The 17748-nt window shown below is 45.8% G+C and overlaps 1 protein-coding gene across 2 annotated transcripts in view; it reads right to left on the bottom strand.

Annotated features, from left to right (window-relative positions):
* The window catches only part of vps13c (vacuolar protein sorting 13 homolog C), a 74819-nt gene extending 57093 nt beyond the window's left edge, over positions 1–17726 (bottom strand). The window contains exons 1-16 of one of the 2 annotated variants that reach the window (XM_073464251.1): positions 17543–17726; positions 15609–15652; positions 15414–15456; positions 15086–15181; positions 14510–14542; positions 12729–12830; positions 7908–8017; positions 7660–7719; positions 7496–7555; positions 6782–6862; positions 6155–6212; positions 5656–5783; positions 4156–4262; positions 2666–2840; positions 391–453; positions 172–316 (exon numbers count right to left, since the gene is read on the bottom strand). In XM_073464251.1, coding sequence (XP_073320352.1) covers positions 172–316; positions 391–453; positions 2666–2840; positions 4156–4262; positions 5656–5783; positions 6155–6212; positions 6782–6862; positions 7496–7555; positions 7660–7719; positions 7908–8017; positions 12729–12830; positions 14510–14542; positions 15086–15181; positions 15414–15456; positions 15609–15652; positions 17543–17642 — 1405 coding nt within the window. In that variant the 5' untranslated portion in view covers positions 17643–17726. The remainder of the gene's footprint in view (positions 1–171; positions 317–390; positions 454–2665; positions 2841–4155; positions 4263–5655; positions 5784–6154; positions 6213–6781; positions 6863–7495; positions 7556–7659; positions 7720–7907; positions 8018–12728; positions 12831–14509; positions 14543–15085; positions 15182–15413; positions 15457–15608; positions 15653–17542) is intronic. The other variant, XM_073464252.1, reaches the window with a different exon arrangement.
* Positions 17727–17748: the final 22 nt, after the last annotated feature.

Raw genomic sequence — 17748 nt, 5'->3', positions numbered from 1 at the left:
ATCAACTGTCAAGAATCATCCAAACATCAATGTCAAGAATCATCCAAACATCAACTGTCAAGAATCATCCAAACATCAGCCGCCAAGAATCATCCGTTGGATTTTGTTGTTTTTGTAATCATACTGATGATGACAATGATCTCATTGGTTGTTTTCAGATGAGTCACTTACTCTCTGTCTCCTGGCTCTCCTCCGGCTCCTGCTCCTCCTTCTTGGCCTTTCTACCAAAGAAGTTGCTGAAGAAACCTCCTCCTCCTGCCTGCTTCTGCCCTCCCGCCGCCTTCTTCCCCACCACCTTCTGTCCCGACCGGATCACCTGGAGGAGGAAGACGATCTGTAATTAAACTGGACTCAGGTCTGTGTGTGTTCCTCAGTCTTTATCATGTTTACCTCCATCTGGGCCTGCTGCCGGGCCAATGTGATGTTGAAGACGTCCAGGACTTTCTCCAGATCCTGCAGGAAACAAACAGACTCCATCAGCAGGTCAGTAAATGTAACACAGATCATCTCTATCGGACTGAGGTCAGTGAATGTAACACAGATTATCTCTAATAGACTGAGGTCAGTGAATGTAACACAGATTATCTCTAATAGACTGAGGTCAGTGAATCTAACACACATTCCAGCCTACAAGAAAACTGGGTCTTATTTTAATCTTCAATATTCACTATCAGGTCTGAAACTTTGACACCTGTATTTTATCTTCTGACACAAAAAGTGTAAAAAGCTCTTCCAAGACTCTCAGAGTCCACAGTGACATCTTCAGATATTTCTAAGTGTTGTATTGTAGTCAACTGGACTTCTACCACCTTCTTCCACCTCTAATCCAAGACTCTTCTTCACTTCTAACTAACTGGAGGAGTTGCAGGCTTTTAAACCATGTGTGGGAGTGTCCTTACAGAATGTAGGGGTGTCCTTACAGAGTCGTTGAGGACATATGTGAGCTCTGAGTTTCAGAGTTAGGGCCACTTGTGGGTCTTTGACCCAACCAGCCTTCATGTGGGTTGGGTCTGGGGAGGGAACTCAGTACTGCATTGTACGTCAGACAGATCCCCCCCCCCCCCCCCAAACCATCTGTCTTCTCTGGACAAGATGTTTACATTGTGGTCCTCAAAGGAATGATTTGTCTCCTTCAGATTGGACAGCAGAGTCTTGACCTGAGGAGTTGGCCTGCGACATGAGGAATAACGATGTTGTTACGTTTTCTTGTCTCCTCCTCTCTGTCTGCTCTGGATCTTTTAGCGGTTTTGACAAAGGTCCAGTTTGGGTAGCCACAGGTTTTAAGTTCTCCCCTGATGTGCTCATGGATTAAAGCAAAAAAAAATCTTTTGACTGAAATGTTTTTTCGAGCTGTAGCCAAGTCATATTTCCAATTTGTAATTTGTGAAACATGTTACAGGGCATTTTAGTTGACACATGCTAAAAAAATAAGATAAGATTTACAGCCTCACCCCACACCATGTTCTCTAATGCAGACATCAAGTTTAAATATTTGACCAACAGTGTTTTACAGGAGGATGATCTGAACAGCTGTTCTATTCACACTTAAAATGTTTTTTGTCTTTTCAATGTAATTTTCAATCTATGAAATCAATCTGTGCCTTTTTTTGCCAAGCTTCTCTCAAGTTTTACTCTTTCAAATAATAATAACTATCTACAGAACTTTTTAGTACGCTATTTTTCTACTTCCTCTTCTCATCATCATTACCATTAAGTATTATTATTAATAATATTGTTTAAAGTGAGCCTCTTATCGTTTAACAGAAAAATACATCATACAAGCAGCAACTTTTGCAGCCTTGTCAGTCTGATGGCGAGTTATCACCTTTCTGTCATCACTAACACACTGTTAATAATCAAAGAAGCTCTGAGGCTTTGTTATATGTTAATACAAGATTTCAGCATTGAGCTACAATCAGGCAACATTCATGATTCTGTACAGTCAAACTAACCAAAAACTTCTTATTGATCATTATAAAGTTTCAGGGCGTTCCTGTAACCATGGTAACTCACGGTGCCAGAGGGGAGGGAGAGACGCTGAATGAAGCCGTTTACACAGATACACTGCAGACAAAGTCCAGACTATAGTTGTTATTTCACACATGTAGCACACAACAGGAGACTCTCCGTGTCAGACGGGTTCTCACGTGCTGACTAAACTCAGCTGATAACGTAGCAGCGCGACGAGTCCTTGCTAGCTAAGCAGCTAAACTTTAGCACCGCTCCGTGCTGAGATCCCGCCCTGTGTGGGTCACTACACTGTCATTGGTCAGGCGCGCACACGCTGTTAACGATACAATTGGCTGTAGAGTGTGACAATCTGTCAATAAAAATCAGCCAACAGTTCTCCTCCGATCTACATTGATCTCACAAGTCGCCTCTGTTAAGTTTGAATGACGGAAATCCGTCGCAGCGACGGAGAACTTTAATCCATGTGTGCTTCTGTTCCTTCTCCTTGTCCATCCTAAGGACAAAACACCCAGGCATAAACAGAGTAATGTAGTTGATGATGTTCAATGCAGCCAGGGCTGCACAGATTTGTATAGTGGGGAGACAAAACAACCTCTCCATAACCGAATGGCACAACACAGGAGGGCCAACTCCTCAGGTCCAGACTCTGCTGTCTGTCTGTTTAAACCAGGTGTTTGTGTACGTTCGGCAGCACCTGGACATGTCGCTCGGCGTCCTGGTTCGGTTTGTTCTGACTCAGCAGTTTGGTCTTGTAGGCAGTCCTGTAGGCCTTCAGGGTCTCTCGGTGCTGTCTGATGTTGGACCAGGACCACATGTGACTGAAGCGTCTGATGTGGACCTCCACGATGCTGTTGAAGGCATACCTCCACCTGGAACAGACACACAAAACAAACACACCCAAAACTGTCAGATTTACCTGAAACACCTGAAAACAGCTAAGAGCCAACGCCATAACTGGATCACATGATCTCTCTCTGCTGATGTCATCAAGTCAAATGTTACCTGTGGTTTGTCCTCTGGTGTCGCTGTCAGGACGAACCTTAAACAAACATCAGATATCTGACAGGCCGCCTGTGAGTTAACTATCTGATCTCCAGAGGATAAACCTGTTTACATGTCAGTGACATGGTGACGTTTCCTCAGGTGTGTGCCTCAGATGCATTCTTCAGATGTGTTCTTCAGGTGCGTTCTTCAGCTGTGGTCTTCAGGTGCATGCTTCAGGTGTGGTCTTTAGATGTGTTCTTCAGGTGCGTTCTTCAGATGTGTTCTTCAGGTTTGTTCTTCAGATGTGGTCTTCAGGGGTGTTCTTCAGATGTGGTCTTCAGGTGCGTTCTGGTCTTCAGATGTGGTCTTCAGGTTTGTTCTTCAGATGTGGTCTTCATGTGCGTTCTTCAGATGTGGTCTTCAGGTGAGTTCTTCAGATGTGTTCTTCTAGTGCGTTCTTCAGATATGATCTTCAGATGTGTTCTTCAGATGTGGTCTTCAGGTGCGTTCTGGTCTTCAGATGCGTTCTTCAGAAGTGGTCTTCAGGGGTGTTCTTTAGATGTGTTCTTCAAACGTGGTCTTCAGATGCGTTCTTCAGAAGTGGTCTTCAGGTGTGTTCTTTAGATGTGTTCTTCAAACGTGGTCTTCAGATGTGTTCTTCAGAAGTGGTCTTCAGGTGAGACTCAGTTCAGATAAAAGCCTCATTTTCAGGTTTTGTTTTATGTCGTCTCATCCAAACTTCAGGGATCTAAATGTTTGTGTTTCCTGCTGATCTGGAGGTGAGTTTTTTTAAACTTTTAGATTTTTTCTTTGAATAGTTGGTGTTTATTTATTCATTATTCATTCATTCATTCACTATTCATTCATTCATTCATTCATCATTGGCTGCTGTGACTAAGGAATTTCCCCATTTGCGGGACAAATAAAGTAATTCTGATTCTGATTAAGTTTTTCCTTCAGGCTTCACTGATTACATAGAAACCAAATTTCACACTCAGAGGTTTATGGGTTTTTCAAATGACTTGACGCAGTTTTTTTATCTTTAGCACCAGCCTCAGGACTGAACGAGACAAGTGACCAGGAGGGTGTTTGTTGATGTAATGGACTGTGCAGCCTGTAGGAGGCACTGACAGGATGTCAGCGTTGTTTCAAAGTAAAAGTGCATAAACCAAACTGTGAACAGATTTCGTTTCCACTGACCAGAGTCTTGCACTGCTGTGGACGCAGACGTCAGGCCTGAACTTCCTGTAGGGTGCGTTTTTCACCATGCAGTCAATGGACTCCAGCAGCTCCACCATGGTCAGGTACTGCAGAGAGCAGAACACATCAACACCTTCACAAGACTGAAGATAAAAACACCATAAGAGCTGTTTTCAAAGAAAAGGAGGCTGTGGTGAGACAGTAAACCACATGACTCAGTGACACATGTGGTTTGGACACGATGCATCACACCTACACCACGTGTCTTAACCATCAGTATTATCTGCACATCTAAACCCTAGTCTTAACCTCGTGTCTTAACCTCGTGTCTTAACCTCGTGTCTAAACCTCGTGTCTAAACTTTGTGTCTAAACCTTGTGTCTAAACCTTGTGTCTAAACTTTGTGTCTAAACCTTGTGTCTAAACCTCGTGTCTTAACCTTGTGTCTAAACCTTGTGTCTAAACCTTGTGTCTAAACCTTGTGTCTAAACTTTGTGTCTAAACTTTGTGTCTAAACTTTGATAACAAATAATCACGTCAATGAGCAAAGCAATTCATTTAGCAGAATGGTTGCCAAGCAACACAAAGAGGCAACCACAGCAGAAAACGTCTCACACACGTTTGATTCTGTCTCTCACCTGTCTGTCTGTCTGTCTGTCTGTGTCTCACCTGTCTGTCCATGTCTTACCATCTCTGTCCGTGTCTCTGTCTGTCTGTGTCCCACCTGTCTGTCCATGTCTCAACTGTCTGTCTGTCTGTTTGTGTCCCACCTGTCTGTCTGTGTCTCACCTGTCTGTCTGTCTGTCCATGTCCCACCTGTCTGTCTGTGTCTCAACTGTCTGTCTGTCCGTGTCTCAGCAGTCTGTCTGTCCATGTCTCACTGTCTCTGTCCGTGTCTCAACTGTCTGTCTATCTGTCTGTGTCTCACCTGTCTGTCCATGTCTCAACTGTCTGTCTGTCTGTTTGTGTCCCACCTGTCTGTCTGTGTCACACCTGTCTGTCTGTCTGTCCATGTCCCACCTGTCTGTCTGTGTCTCACCTGTCTGTCTGTCTGTCCATGTCCCACCTGTCTGTCTGTGTCTCAACTGTCTGTCTGTCCGTGTCTCAGCAGTCTGTCTGTCCATGTCTCACTGTCTCTGTCCGTGTCTCACCTGACTGTCTGTCTGTGTCTCACCTGTCTGTCCATGTCTCAACTGTCTGTCTGTCTGTCTGTGTCCCACCTGTCTGTCTGTGTCTCACCTGTCTGTCTGTCCGTGTCTCAGCTGTCTGTCTGTCCGTGTCTCACCTGACTGTCTGTCTGTGTCTCACCTGTCTGTCTGTCTGTCCGTCTCTTACCGTCTCTGTCTGTGTCTCACCTGTCTGTTTATCCATCTTTCACCTGTCTGTCTGTCCGTGTCTCACCTGTCTGTCTGTCTGTGTCTTACCGTGTCTCAACTGTCTGTCTGTCCGTGTCTGTCTGTGTCTTACCGTGCCTCACCTGTCTGTTTGTCCGTGTCTCACCTGTGGTTTGGTCATCTCGATGGCGATGTTCTGAACCTCCAGGTGCAGGTCGGCTTTGGGACTTTTCAGTTCCAACTCTGCGTTTGGGTTGATGATCATTTTAGCCGAAGCAAAGATCGGCTTGAAAACTACAAATAAAAGAACCAATCAGCGAAGCGTAAATATTTACAAACAATCAGCTGATGATCAATACATGATTCATTTGTCCGCCTCTTCCTGACGCCACATCAGATGTCAACAACAACAAAAATAATATCAGTTTGTTGTTTGCAGCAGCTTCTCTGATCTCAGTAACGTGTTTCAGAAAACAAAGAACTAACAAACTAAGAACACAAGCAAGCAGCAGAACTTACCGTTAACATAATGTTAACATAACATTTCACATAACGTTAACATAACGTTAACATAACGTTAACATTACATTCACATAACGTTTCTGTCAGCAGGAGTTCAGGACTAAAAACTGATGTTGGTGTTCTGATCTGTGTGAAGAACTCACTGTACTGATAGTGAGGAAGCTCCTGATCCTTACTGCTGATCCCACACTTCAACTGATCCTACAGGAGGAGGAGGAGGAGGAGGAGGAAGAGGAAGAGGAACAGGAGAAGAAGGAGGAGGAGGAGGAGGAAGAGGAAGAGGATGAGGAAGAGGAGGAGGAGAAGGAGGAGGAACGGAAGGAGGAGCAGGAAGAGGAAGAGGAGGAGGAAGACGAGGAGGAGGAGGAGGAGGAACGGGGAAGGAGGAGCAGGAAGAGGAGAAGGAGGAGGAACGGAAGGAGGAGCACGAAGAGGAGAAGGAGGAGGATGAGGAAGAGGATGAGGAGAAGGAGGAGGAACGGAAGGAGGAGCACGAAGAGGAGAAGGAGGAGGAAGACGAGGAGGAGGAGGAACGGGGAAGGAGGAGCAGGAAGAGGAGGAGGAAGAAAACCACACACCGTTTTTAATAAAATAAAAGAGATTGAATAAATGAACGTTTCTTTAAAGATAAAATCAGTCAATACTAAAGAAATACAGTCAGCAGCTTCAACAAACAATAATGAATTTAAGAGTCAATAAAGACTCAAACTTCACTCATTGCTCTTCAACATGTTTCTGCGGGCTGCAGCTGTGACGCTGCTGACACTCACCACGATGTCTTCCCATGATCCTTTGTAAAAGATGGGACTGTTGACGTTCCAGTAGGCACAGAGACACTCCAGACGACCCAGCTGACACAAACACACACACACACACACACACACACAAGTCAAACACACTGACTGTGTCTACATCAAACCAACCAATCAGATGAGTCAAATATAGTTTATTTAAAGTGAACATCTGTCAGTTATAACGTTACTATAACAACAGCACTGAGGTTAAATAAAAGTCCAGGTCTTATTCCAGACTCTAAGAAACTGTGCACTTGTAAAGATTGAAGTAAAATCCATGAAAATGAATCAGTCTGGATCCTACAAGCGACACTTGAGTGTTTTCAGATACTGACGTTCTCTGGTTTAATAATTTGAGAGGAATCACAGATTGTCTCAGGGGGATAGAATAGAAGTGATCTGAGTCCTGGTTCCTGTGGAGCTCTGGATTTGACCTCACAGCAGCAGGATTCAGTGTTCATGGAGACGGTTTCTGACAGAGTCTGTTTGTGAACTTCAGTTTTAACTCATTAAGACCTGAATTTAATAAAGTATTTTGTTATTTACAGATTCAGTCTCCGTGTGTCCATGAACACAGAGAGCAGGTGAGTCAGATAACTGTTATGAAGCTTTTCATATCATATTCAGATCAGGTTTCTCTGACCCGACTCTAAGAATCAGTCAAACAGACAACAGACAAACATCTGTCACCTTGTAGATGATCTTTGCTGCTTCGTTCAGGATGCACGACTTCCAGTTTTCATCAGTCGTCTGAAAAATGAAAAAAAGCAACAGGTTACAGGTGTGTGTGTGTGTGTGTGTGTGTGTGTGTGTGTGTGTGTGTGTGTGTGTGTGTGTGTGTGTGTGTGTGTTACCTGCAGGCTGAGCTCTGACAGTGTCAGTCCCATCGAGAGGGGGCGCTGTGGGTCTAACAGCTGAAACAAACAAACAGGTGACAAGCTTCACTTCCTGTATGTTGGTACAGGTGAGAACTATGGCGTCACAATGAACAGGTGAGCTTTAAATTGACTCACTGTCCACCTGACTGTCAGACAAACACAGGGCCTGACCCTGGATCAGACTTTGAACCTGAACCTGGAAGTGGACCTGGATCAGTACTCACGTCGTCCTCATAGCGCAGGTGGATGCTGCTGATCTTCACCTGTAGGTTTTTGATCACTTGAGTGGCCAGTTTCTCCACAAATGTGTCCTTCTTCTCCTCCTGAGGTTTCTCTGAAAACACAAACAAACAACAGAAAACTATGACAAGAGAGCTGAAACCAGGACCTGATCAGACCTGGACCGGAACAGACGCCATCCACAGACCAGAATCTGTTTGACTTAAAACTTTACATCATCTCTAAACTTCACATCATCTCCAAACTTTACATCATCCCCAAACTTTACATCATCCCCAAACTTTACATCATCCCCAAACTTTACATCATCTCCAAACTTCACATCATCTCCAAACTTTACATCATCAGAAACAGATTTGTGACAGAAGAAGACAAAGAGATTAGACGATGAAAATAAAAATGTTGTAAGTCATAATTAGAGTAAAATTTTGGGATACTAAATGTTGAAGACAGAAGAATTGAGAAGTAAAGTCAGAAAAATATAAGCCAACTCAGTAACAGGCTGCTTAGCCAGAGAGCTGATGACATGTTGAACATTAAAGAGTACGGTCTAGACCTGCTCTAACTGGATGGGGTCATGAGATAACTTTTGTTATAGGAATAAAGATTGACTGATTTAATGAAGATGGAGAAACGTGCTTCACGTTCAGTCTGACCTCTGTCAGGATCACACTCATCTTCTTCCCCCTCAGAGAAACCACAAACCTCACCTGTTTTGTTGTCGTGTCGTTTCAGCTTCTTCAGGCCTTTTTTGGCCTTTTTATGTTTTTTAAATCCTTTTGAGACTTTGGCAGCGTTAAAGAGAGAGACGGAGGTTAGTGAGAGAAAAGAGCGAGAGACAGGAAGCAGAGACATTGAATTCACAGACAACGTTTAAACCAGCAGCACCGTCACAGGTGGAGGTGAGAGATCAGCCAATCACAGACAGTTATGTTAATGACACAAACTGCTTAGTCAACATGTTATTAACAGTTTAAAGGATCAATACGTCCAGTAAATGGAAATAAATAACACTATACACTATACTATAATACTGCAAAACTATGAGACCAAAGAAAAGAAACGTGTTTCCCTCCTCGTCTTATATTTAATGTTGGATCACCTGAGCTGAAGTATGTTTTATATAAACTCCTGAACACCTGGATGATCTAAACACCTGGAGGATCTAAACACCTGGAGGATTTAAACACCTGGATGATCTAAACACCTGGAGGATTTAAACACCTGGATGATCTAAACACCTGGAGGATTTAAACACCTGGATGATCTAAACACCTGGATGATCTAAACACCTGAGGATTTAAACACCTGAGGATTTAAACACCTGGATGATCTAAACACCTGGATGATCTAAACACCTGGAGGATTTAAACACCTGGATGATCTAAACACCTGGATGATTTAAACACCTGAGGATTTAAACACCTGAGGATTTAAACACCTGAGGATTTAAACACCTGGATGATCTAAACACCTGGATGATCTAAACACCTGGATGATCTAAACAGTGGACAGGTTGTCAAAGAGCTTCAGGAGGAACTGTAAACGGACTGAAGGATTAAAACTTTCAAAAGGTTTTTTAACCTTTGACGTGTTTGTTGAGCTTTTTGTGTGTGTGTAATAATGTGTGTAACACTGTGTGTTACTGTGCGTGTGTGTGTGTTACCGTTTTGCGGCTCCTTGTAAACAACACTCTCCAGACTGAACAGCAGATCTCCAGTTTGAGACGCTGACAGCAAACGCAGCATGAACAGTTCAGATGGCATGTTAATACACTCATCTGGTACTGGGCCCAGTGTGACCTCCCTACTGGTCTCAACACACACTGAAGATACACACTCGGATCAGAGTCAGCTGGTGAGTCAGAGGTCAGTCAGAGGTGAGAGGTCAGTCAGAGGTCAGTCAGGTGAGTCAGAGGTGAGTCAGAGGTCAGTCAGGTGAGTCAGAGGTGAGTCAGAGGTGAGTCAGAGGTCAGAGGTGAGTCAGAGGTCAGAGGTCAGTCAGAGGTCAGAGGTGAGTCAGAGGTCAGAGGTCAGTCAGAGGTCAGAGGTCAGTCAGAGGTCAGTCAGAGGTCAGAGGTGAGTCAGAGGTGAGTCAGAGGTCAGAGGTGAGTCAGAGGTGAGTCAGAGGTGAGTCAGGTCAGTCAGAGGTGAGTCAGAGGTCAGAGGTGAGTCAGAGGTGAGTCAGAGGTGAGTCAGGTCAGTCAGGTGAGTCAGAGGTGAGTCAGAGGTGAGTCAGGTCAGTCAGAGGTGAGTCAGAGGTGAGAGGTCAGTCAGAGGTCAGTCAGAGGTCAGTCAGAGGTGAGAGGTCAGTCAGGTGAGTCAGAGGTGAGTCAGAGGTGAGTCAGGTCAGTCAGGTGAGTCAGAGGTCAGTCAGAGGTGAGAGGTCAGTCAGGTGAGTCAGAGGTGAGTCAGAGGTGAGTCAGGTCAGTCAGGTGAGTCAGAGGTGAGTCAGAGGTGAGTCAGGTCAGTCAGGTGAGTCAGAGGTGAGTCAGAGGTCAGAGGTGAGTCAGAGGTCAGAGGTGAGTCAGAGGTGAGTCAGGTGAGTCAGAGGTGAGAGGTCAGTCAGAGGTCAGTCAGAGGTGAGTCAGAGGTCAGAGGTGAGTCAGAGGTCAGAGGTGAGTCAGAGGTGAGTCAGAGGTCAGAGGTGAGTCAGAGGTGAGTCAGAGGTCAGAGGTGAGTCAGAGGTGAGTCAGAGGTGAGTCAGGTCAGTCAGGTGAGTCAGAGGTCAGAGGTGAGTCAGGTGAGTCAGAGGTCAGAGGTGAGTCAGAGGTGAGTCAGAGGTCAGAGGTGAGTCAGAGGTGAGTCAGAGGTCAGAGGTGAGTCAGAGGTGAGTCAGAGGTGAGTCAGGTCAGTCAGGTGAGTCAGAGGTGAGTCAGAGGTCAGAGGTGAGTCAGGTGAGTCAGAGGTCAGAGGTGAGTCAGAGGTGAGTCAGAGGTGAGAGGTCAGTCAGAGGTCAGTCAGAGGTGAGTCAGAGGTCAGAGGTGAGTCAGGTGAGTCAGAGGTCAGAGGTGAGTCAGAGGTGAGTCAGAGGTGAGTCAGAGGTGAGAGGTCAGTCAGAGGTCAGTCAGAGGTGAGTCAGAGGTCAGAGGTGAGTCAGAGGTGAGTCAGAGGTCAGAGGTCAGTCAGAGGTGAGTCAGAGGTTAGAGGTGAGTCAGAGGTGAGTCAGAGGTCAGAGGTGAGTCAGGTGAGTCAGGTGAGTCAGAGGTCAGAGGTCAGTCAGAGGTCGGTCAGAGGTCAGTCAGAGGTCAGTCAGGTCAGTCAGGTCAGTTAGGTCAGTCAGAGGTCGGTCAGAGGTGAGTCAGAGGTCAGTCAGAGGTCAGTCAGAGGTCAGTCAGGTCAGTCAGAGGTCGGTCAGGTCAGTCAGAGGTCAGTCAGAGGTCGGTCAGAGGTCAGTCAGGTCAGTCAGAGGTCAGTCAGAGGTCAGTCAGGTCAGTCAGAGGTCAGTCAGAGGTCAGTCAGGTCAGTCAGAGGTCAGTCAGAGGTCAGTCAGAGGTCGGTCAGGTCAGTCAGAGGTCAGTCAGAGGTCGGTCAGAGGTGAGTCAGGTCAGTCAGGTCAGTCAGAGGTCAGAGGTGAGTCAGGTCAGTCAGAGGTCAGAGGTGAGTCAGAGGTGAGTCAGAGGTCAGTCAGAGGTCAGTCAGGTCAGTCAGAGGTCAGTCAGAGGTCAGTCAGGTCAGTCAGAGGTCAGTCAGAGGTCAGTCAGAGGTCGGTCAGGTCAGTCAGAGGTCAGTCAGAGGTCGGTCAGAGGTGAGTCAGGTCAGTCAGGTCAGTCAGAGGTCAGAGGTGAGTCAGGTCAGTCAGAGGTCAGAGGTGAGTCAGAGGTGAGTATGAGGTGGGTCAGGTGAGTCAGGTGAGTCAGAGGTGAGTCAGAGGTCAGAGGTGAGTCAGGTGAGTCAGAGGTCAGAGGTGAGTCAGAGGTGAGTCAGAGGTGAGTCAGAGGTGAGTCAGGTCAGTCAGAGGTGAGTCAGAGGTGAGAGGTCAGTCAGAGGTCAGTCAGAGGTGAGTCAGAGGTCAGAGGTGAGTCAGAGGTGAGTCAGAGGTCAGAGGTGAGTCAGAGGTGAGTCAGGTGAGTCAGGTCAGTCAGAGGTCAGAGGTCAGTCAGAGGTCGGTCAGAGGTCAGTCAGAGGTCAGTCAGAGGTCAGTCAGGTTGGTCAGAGGTCAGAGGTCGGTCAGAGGTCAGTCAGAGGTCAGTCAGGTCAGTCAGGTCAGTTAGGTCAGTCAGAGGTCGGTCAGAGGTGAGTCAGAGGTCAGTCAGAGGTCGGTCAGAGGTCGGTCAGAGGTCAGTCAGAGGTCAGTCAGGTCAGTCAGGTCAGTCAGGTCAGTCAGAGGTCAGAGGTCAGTCAGAGGTCGGTCAGAGGTCAGTCAGAGGTCAGTCAGGTTGGTCAGAGGTCAGAGGTCGGTCAGAGGTCAGTCAGAGGTCAGTCAGGTCAGTCAGGTCAGTCAGAGGTCAGTCAGAGGTCGGTCAGAGGTGAGTCAGAGGTCAGTCAGAGGTCGGTCAGAGGTCAGTCAGAGGTCAGTCAGGTCAGTCAGAGGTCAGTCAGAGGTCAGTCAGAGGTCAGTCAGGTCAGTCAGAGGTCAGTCAGAGGTCGGTCAGGTCGGTCAGAGGTCAGTCAGAGGTCAGTCAGGTCAGTCAGAGGTCAGTCAGCGGTCGGTCAGAGGTCAGTCAGAGGTCAGTCAGAGGTCGGTCAGAGGTCGGTCAGAGGTCAGTCAGAGGTCAGTCAGAGGTCGGTCAGCGGTCGGTCAGAGGTCAGTCAGAGGTCAGTCAGAGGTCGGTCAGAGGTCGGTCAGAGATCAGCCCGTCTCACCTCTGCGTGCAGCCATCTGTAGCGCCTCCTCGATGCGTTGCAGCTCTCTCTGCTTCGCCTCCTGCTGGTAGCGCTCCTCCTTTGCTGCATCGAACTTGATCGCTGAAAAAAACATGAAAAAATCAAAAACAAAGTGACACATTTTGTCTTTCAGTGACCTGCTCAACTGACTGAAGCTGCAGGATGAGAGCGACAGGACCAACAGCATCGTTACAGGGTGGTTAGCTTCATGCTAGCCACAGCAGATACACAGACGACATAAACAGACAAACAGCTGCTGTCAGTGAATCTGCACACATTCTGTTTTTTGTTTCATGAGCTCTGTGAGTTTCTCTCACTCAGTCTGAACGCTGCCTGTTCTCCAGGTGAGGTGAACACCTGCCAGTGTCTGTTCTGATCTCCAGGTGAGGTGAACACCTGCCAGTGTCTGTTCTGTTCTCCTGAACTAACTGAAGAAACTAGAGACTCAACAAAAACTCTTGTTTGTTCCAATAAGGATCCAGGTGTGTCTGTGTGTGTTTAATGCGTTTTAAAGGGAAACTCCATCTTTTCAGGGTCCAACTGTCTCTTCCTGCAGACTAAAGTTCAGTTTCTTTCAGTCACTGCTTGTTTCTGAAGTTTTCTTCATGAGGAACGTTATATAACACTCTTCTTCTTCCTTGATCCTGAACTGTAGAACCAGACTGAGTCAGGACTCAAAAACTGACCGTTTCACTGTGTTCATCAGTTGGTTTTCTGCAGTTTAACCTCAGAGACCAAACGGACGCTGCTGACAGGAAGTCAACTGACAAACAGAGCAGTTTCTGACCTACAGACACAAAGTCGGACTGATTACAGCTCAGAACTGATCAGTGAAAACACGAGCAGACGACTGGTGAGTCCAGATGGACACAGTCACAGTTTATTAACTCAATGCAGCCAAGTCTTCACTACAAAGTCCAGAGTCAGGACTCAGTCACTATCTTTGTTTAATGTTTTCAGAAATAATGCACAATTTTAAATATTTTGTTCTGATTCTTTTACATCAACTTCCTGTCATCTCACATGAAACTGATCTTGCTCTGTTTTTATTGTCGTTAAGTTAAAATATTTGATCATTTCTGAGCTGAATGACTTCTGTTTTCTGTCGAGTCACTGAAAGTCAAATGTGTCATGTGACACCTGTGCTGCTCAGGACTCTGATACAGACACCCTGTAGGTGAGTCATTAACTTTAAATTAGTTTCCTGTGCAGTCCAAAAGATTGTTACAAGCCTCCACCCTGCTGACATGACAGCTCCGGTGTTTCTACAGAAACCAGAAAATCCTCCAAAACCTCCCAGAGACCCCGGGATCGGATCGGACTGGAGTGAACCTCAGATTTAGAAGAAAATCCCAGATTAGAAACCAGGAAAATCTACATGAAACATCAGAGCTGTGAAGTAAAAAGGTTCAAGAGGACCAGAGGTGGAAACAGCGAGGGCTGCACGACGTGTTAATACACTGACTTTAAACAATATTCAACTGCAACAGACACTTTTTCACTTAACTTCTCATTCACAGTTTAATGTATGTAGAAAAATGACGTATCCACATACAGACTGGTTCACTTTAAACCTCACCGTCACCGTGATGTTCAGTCTGACACCAGGCTGGACTTATTACGGCACAAAGAAAGGAAGCACATCAGCTGCTGTTTTCCTCAGTTATTATTATTATGTAGACATCGTGCAGCCCCACCAAGAAGCACAGAAACTGGATCAGACCTGAACCTGAACCACCACCTGAGCCTCGGCCTCTTACCGTTGTATGGACACCTTTTCAGTTCAGATCCAGCTGGAACACACACACAACAAGTGAGAACACACACTCCTCCATCTACATGTGTGTCGATACGTAGAAACTCCACCTCCAGACCAGACCAGCCAATCAACAGGCTTTATTCAGCAGGTGCTGTACATCATTCTGACTACGGACGCAGCACCGCTGACAGTTTAACGGATGTGTCATCGTGAAGTTTCTGCTATCAGAACAAACATTAAGCTGTGTAGACGTCTCTGTGTGTCCCTGTGATCCTGAGCACCTGCTCTTGATCTGGTCCCACAGTCAGACCTGGTCCCACAGTCAGACCTGGTCCCACAGTCAGACCTGGTCTGGTCCCATGTTTGACGGACTCATCTCAGCGTGTCTCAGAGCTTCACGATCTCTTATTCTTTTAAAAACAAACAGAATCATGTGGCTTCATTCTGAAACATCACTTGTACAAGACAAAGGTCACCTGACGGAGGTGAGCAGCCTGACATGTGACTGGCTGATCTGGTGATGGAGCGGTCTCATTAGACTTGAATCTGTCCACAGAGCGTACAGATCAACACTTACTGGCTCCAGGAACAACCAGCAGGTACAGACCGTCCAGCGTGGCGACCACGGCGTCGTTGTAGAGATTCTTCCAGGGAATCTTCAACGTCAGCTTCCCTGAAACACAAACAGGACATCAGTTTATCAGCTCAGTGGGTTTTTGGTTTGACGCACTTCCTGTCCAGTGGAAGTGTTGAGTTGTTTGTTTTCAGTTTGTTTTGTGTTTTTTAATAAGAGAATCAATTTAAGTAATTTAATCAATCGACAGATACAAACTAAATCAACGACACTCCCTCCAAATATTAATCACAACATCCAAGAATAAAACGTTTTCAGACTTCACACTCACCGATCTGTCCGGCCTTCACTCTGAACGGAACATCAAACTCACTCTGAAACACAAACACACATTATTACACGATTATCATTTTAACAATCAATCATTCAGTACGTTAAGTTGAGTGAGTGGACGCCATCCGACGTCTGATATCAGAAACACTGTGGCTGATGACATCATAGGGATGGGGCGGGGCCTCAGACTCACCAGAGCGTTCTCCTTCACCTTCAGGTTCTCCAGGACAACATTTCCTGCAGACAGACACAACGAAGTCATTAACTCTTCATCATCGTCATCACGTCTGTCAGGCTCACATTGTGAGCAGGTGACCGTCTAACTGACAACATTACATTTATTACATGAATATAAACTAATGATCGTGTCCTTCACACAGCGCCCTCTGGTGGCTGCTTCACTCTGCTGACACATATCATCCAGGTGACTGTCATAAATGGGTTATTTTAGGACACTTTGGTAAAATAATAAAGGTGATGGTTCATGTTTTATGAACGTTTCTTCTGCAGCTGTACAAACTATTCAGATGACTGAGGTAACTGGCCGCCATGTTGGTTATCTGAAGTGAACACGTACTCCTACTTCCTCTAAAAGATCTAATAAAGAATCTTTTACTTACTTTTACTTACTTTGATACTTTAATTACATTTCACTGATATCCCTTCACTTTACTGAAGTATTATTTTGAGTGCAGGACTTTCACTTGTCACGGAGATGATTGTATGTGAATACTTGTTCCAGATCTGTAGAATAAATATTGAACTCTTTCCTGGTGGAGGTTTGTGTTTCCACCTTCATCAACACGCAGCCACTCAGAGCTGCCAGCTGATTGGTGGAGCCTGTTTGTGAGTGTCTCAGGTATGTTTGACTCCCACAGGTGTGACAAAGACATGAGAACAGGTACGAGGAAGCTCCAACAGATCCAGGCTGAACTGTGATAATGTCCAACAATAAACATGATATTATTAAACGGCTCTGATGATCATAGACACATCATCAATACTTCAGGTGGATCAATAAAAGATAACATGAAAATCAGAACTTCTGTTCCTGAAAGACCAGTTTTAGAAACACATCTTCTGTTCAGTGTGTGTGTGTGTGTGTGTGTGCGTGTGTGCGTGTGTGTGCGCGTGTGTGTGCTGGATCAGGTTTCTTTACATTCACACACACTGATGACGTGTTAATGGAGGATGACACAGTTTCCTGTTTCTGCTCTCAATAATAACAAGTGATTTTTTTAAAGACAAACTTTGTTTTATTTTATTCTGTTTCTCACATGAACTCCTCGTGATGAAGATAACAGTGTCCACATGATAACTGTTAAACTCTACTGGACACTGTGTGTGTGTGTGTGTGTGTGTGTGTGTGTGTGTGTGTGTGTGTGTGTGTGTGTGTGTTGAGCTGATAAGCGGCAGGTTTAAATTGTCAGTTAACTGAATGAACCCTGGTGAGACTTTGTGTCCATCTGTCAGTTTAACCGTTTAGTTTCTGGACATTTTTAAACTGATCCTGGGTCAGATCGATACCCACTGTGTGTGTGTGTGTGTGTGTGTGTGTGTGTGTGTGTGTGTGTGTGTGTGTGTGTGTGTGTGTGTGTGTGTGTGTGTGTGTGTGTGTGTGTGTGTGTTGAGGGTGTGTTTGTTTACCCGATTACTGACGCTCTGTCTGAGAATTAGCACACCGAACCTCGCTAGAAAATCTGATAATTGACTGTGCTTGAGGTGAATTAAAACCTGACCGCGGTGACTTTCTGTTCCCTGTGACTCGCTCTCCACTTCGGCATAAATGTAACGCAACAATAGTCCTTCTACTTAATGAACTGACAGAAGCTCATACTCATAAGAACCCGCTTCCGCCAGCGTCTCTGTGTGTTTTGGTGGAGGCATGGCGGGGACAGCTGGAAAAGCTTTGATTAAAATTAAATAAATTAAAGCCGGTCGGTGGGTTGTATTAAAGCCGAGTTTTAGAAAAGAACATGTTCTTTAACATGACCTGTTCAGACATGTTCTAGTATATGTTAATATTTGTTCAGGAAGGAGAGAGTTTTAAAATGTGGTATTTCTGTACGGAGTCCGGCCTCTGTCCGTGTGCCACCGCGGTGGCTGCTAGCTAGCTGCTGAGCTCACCTCCCCAGATCCCGATCTTGAGCTGGGACTTGTCCAGGTTCTCCACGTAGTCTCCAATGAACCTGTTGAGCAGGTCGCTGACCAGAGACTCGAAGACCATGACTGAAAGCTCCGGGTGGGACCCTGCTGAAGGGTCGCTGTCAGCCTTCACCTGATTTCCGCTTTCGGATGAAAACAGGAATCAACGATCGACTCTCTCTGGGATC

The sequence above is a fragment of the Pagrus major genome, chromosome 4 (genome assembly GCF_040436345.1).
Source record: "Pagrus major chromosome 4, Pma_NU_1.0".
NCBI lineage: Eukaryota > Metazoa > Chordata > Actinopteri > Spariformes > Sparidae > Pagrus > Pagrus major.
This window is presented reverse-complemented; position numbering and strand designations above follow the sequence as displayed.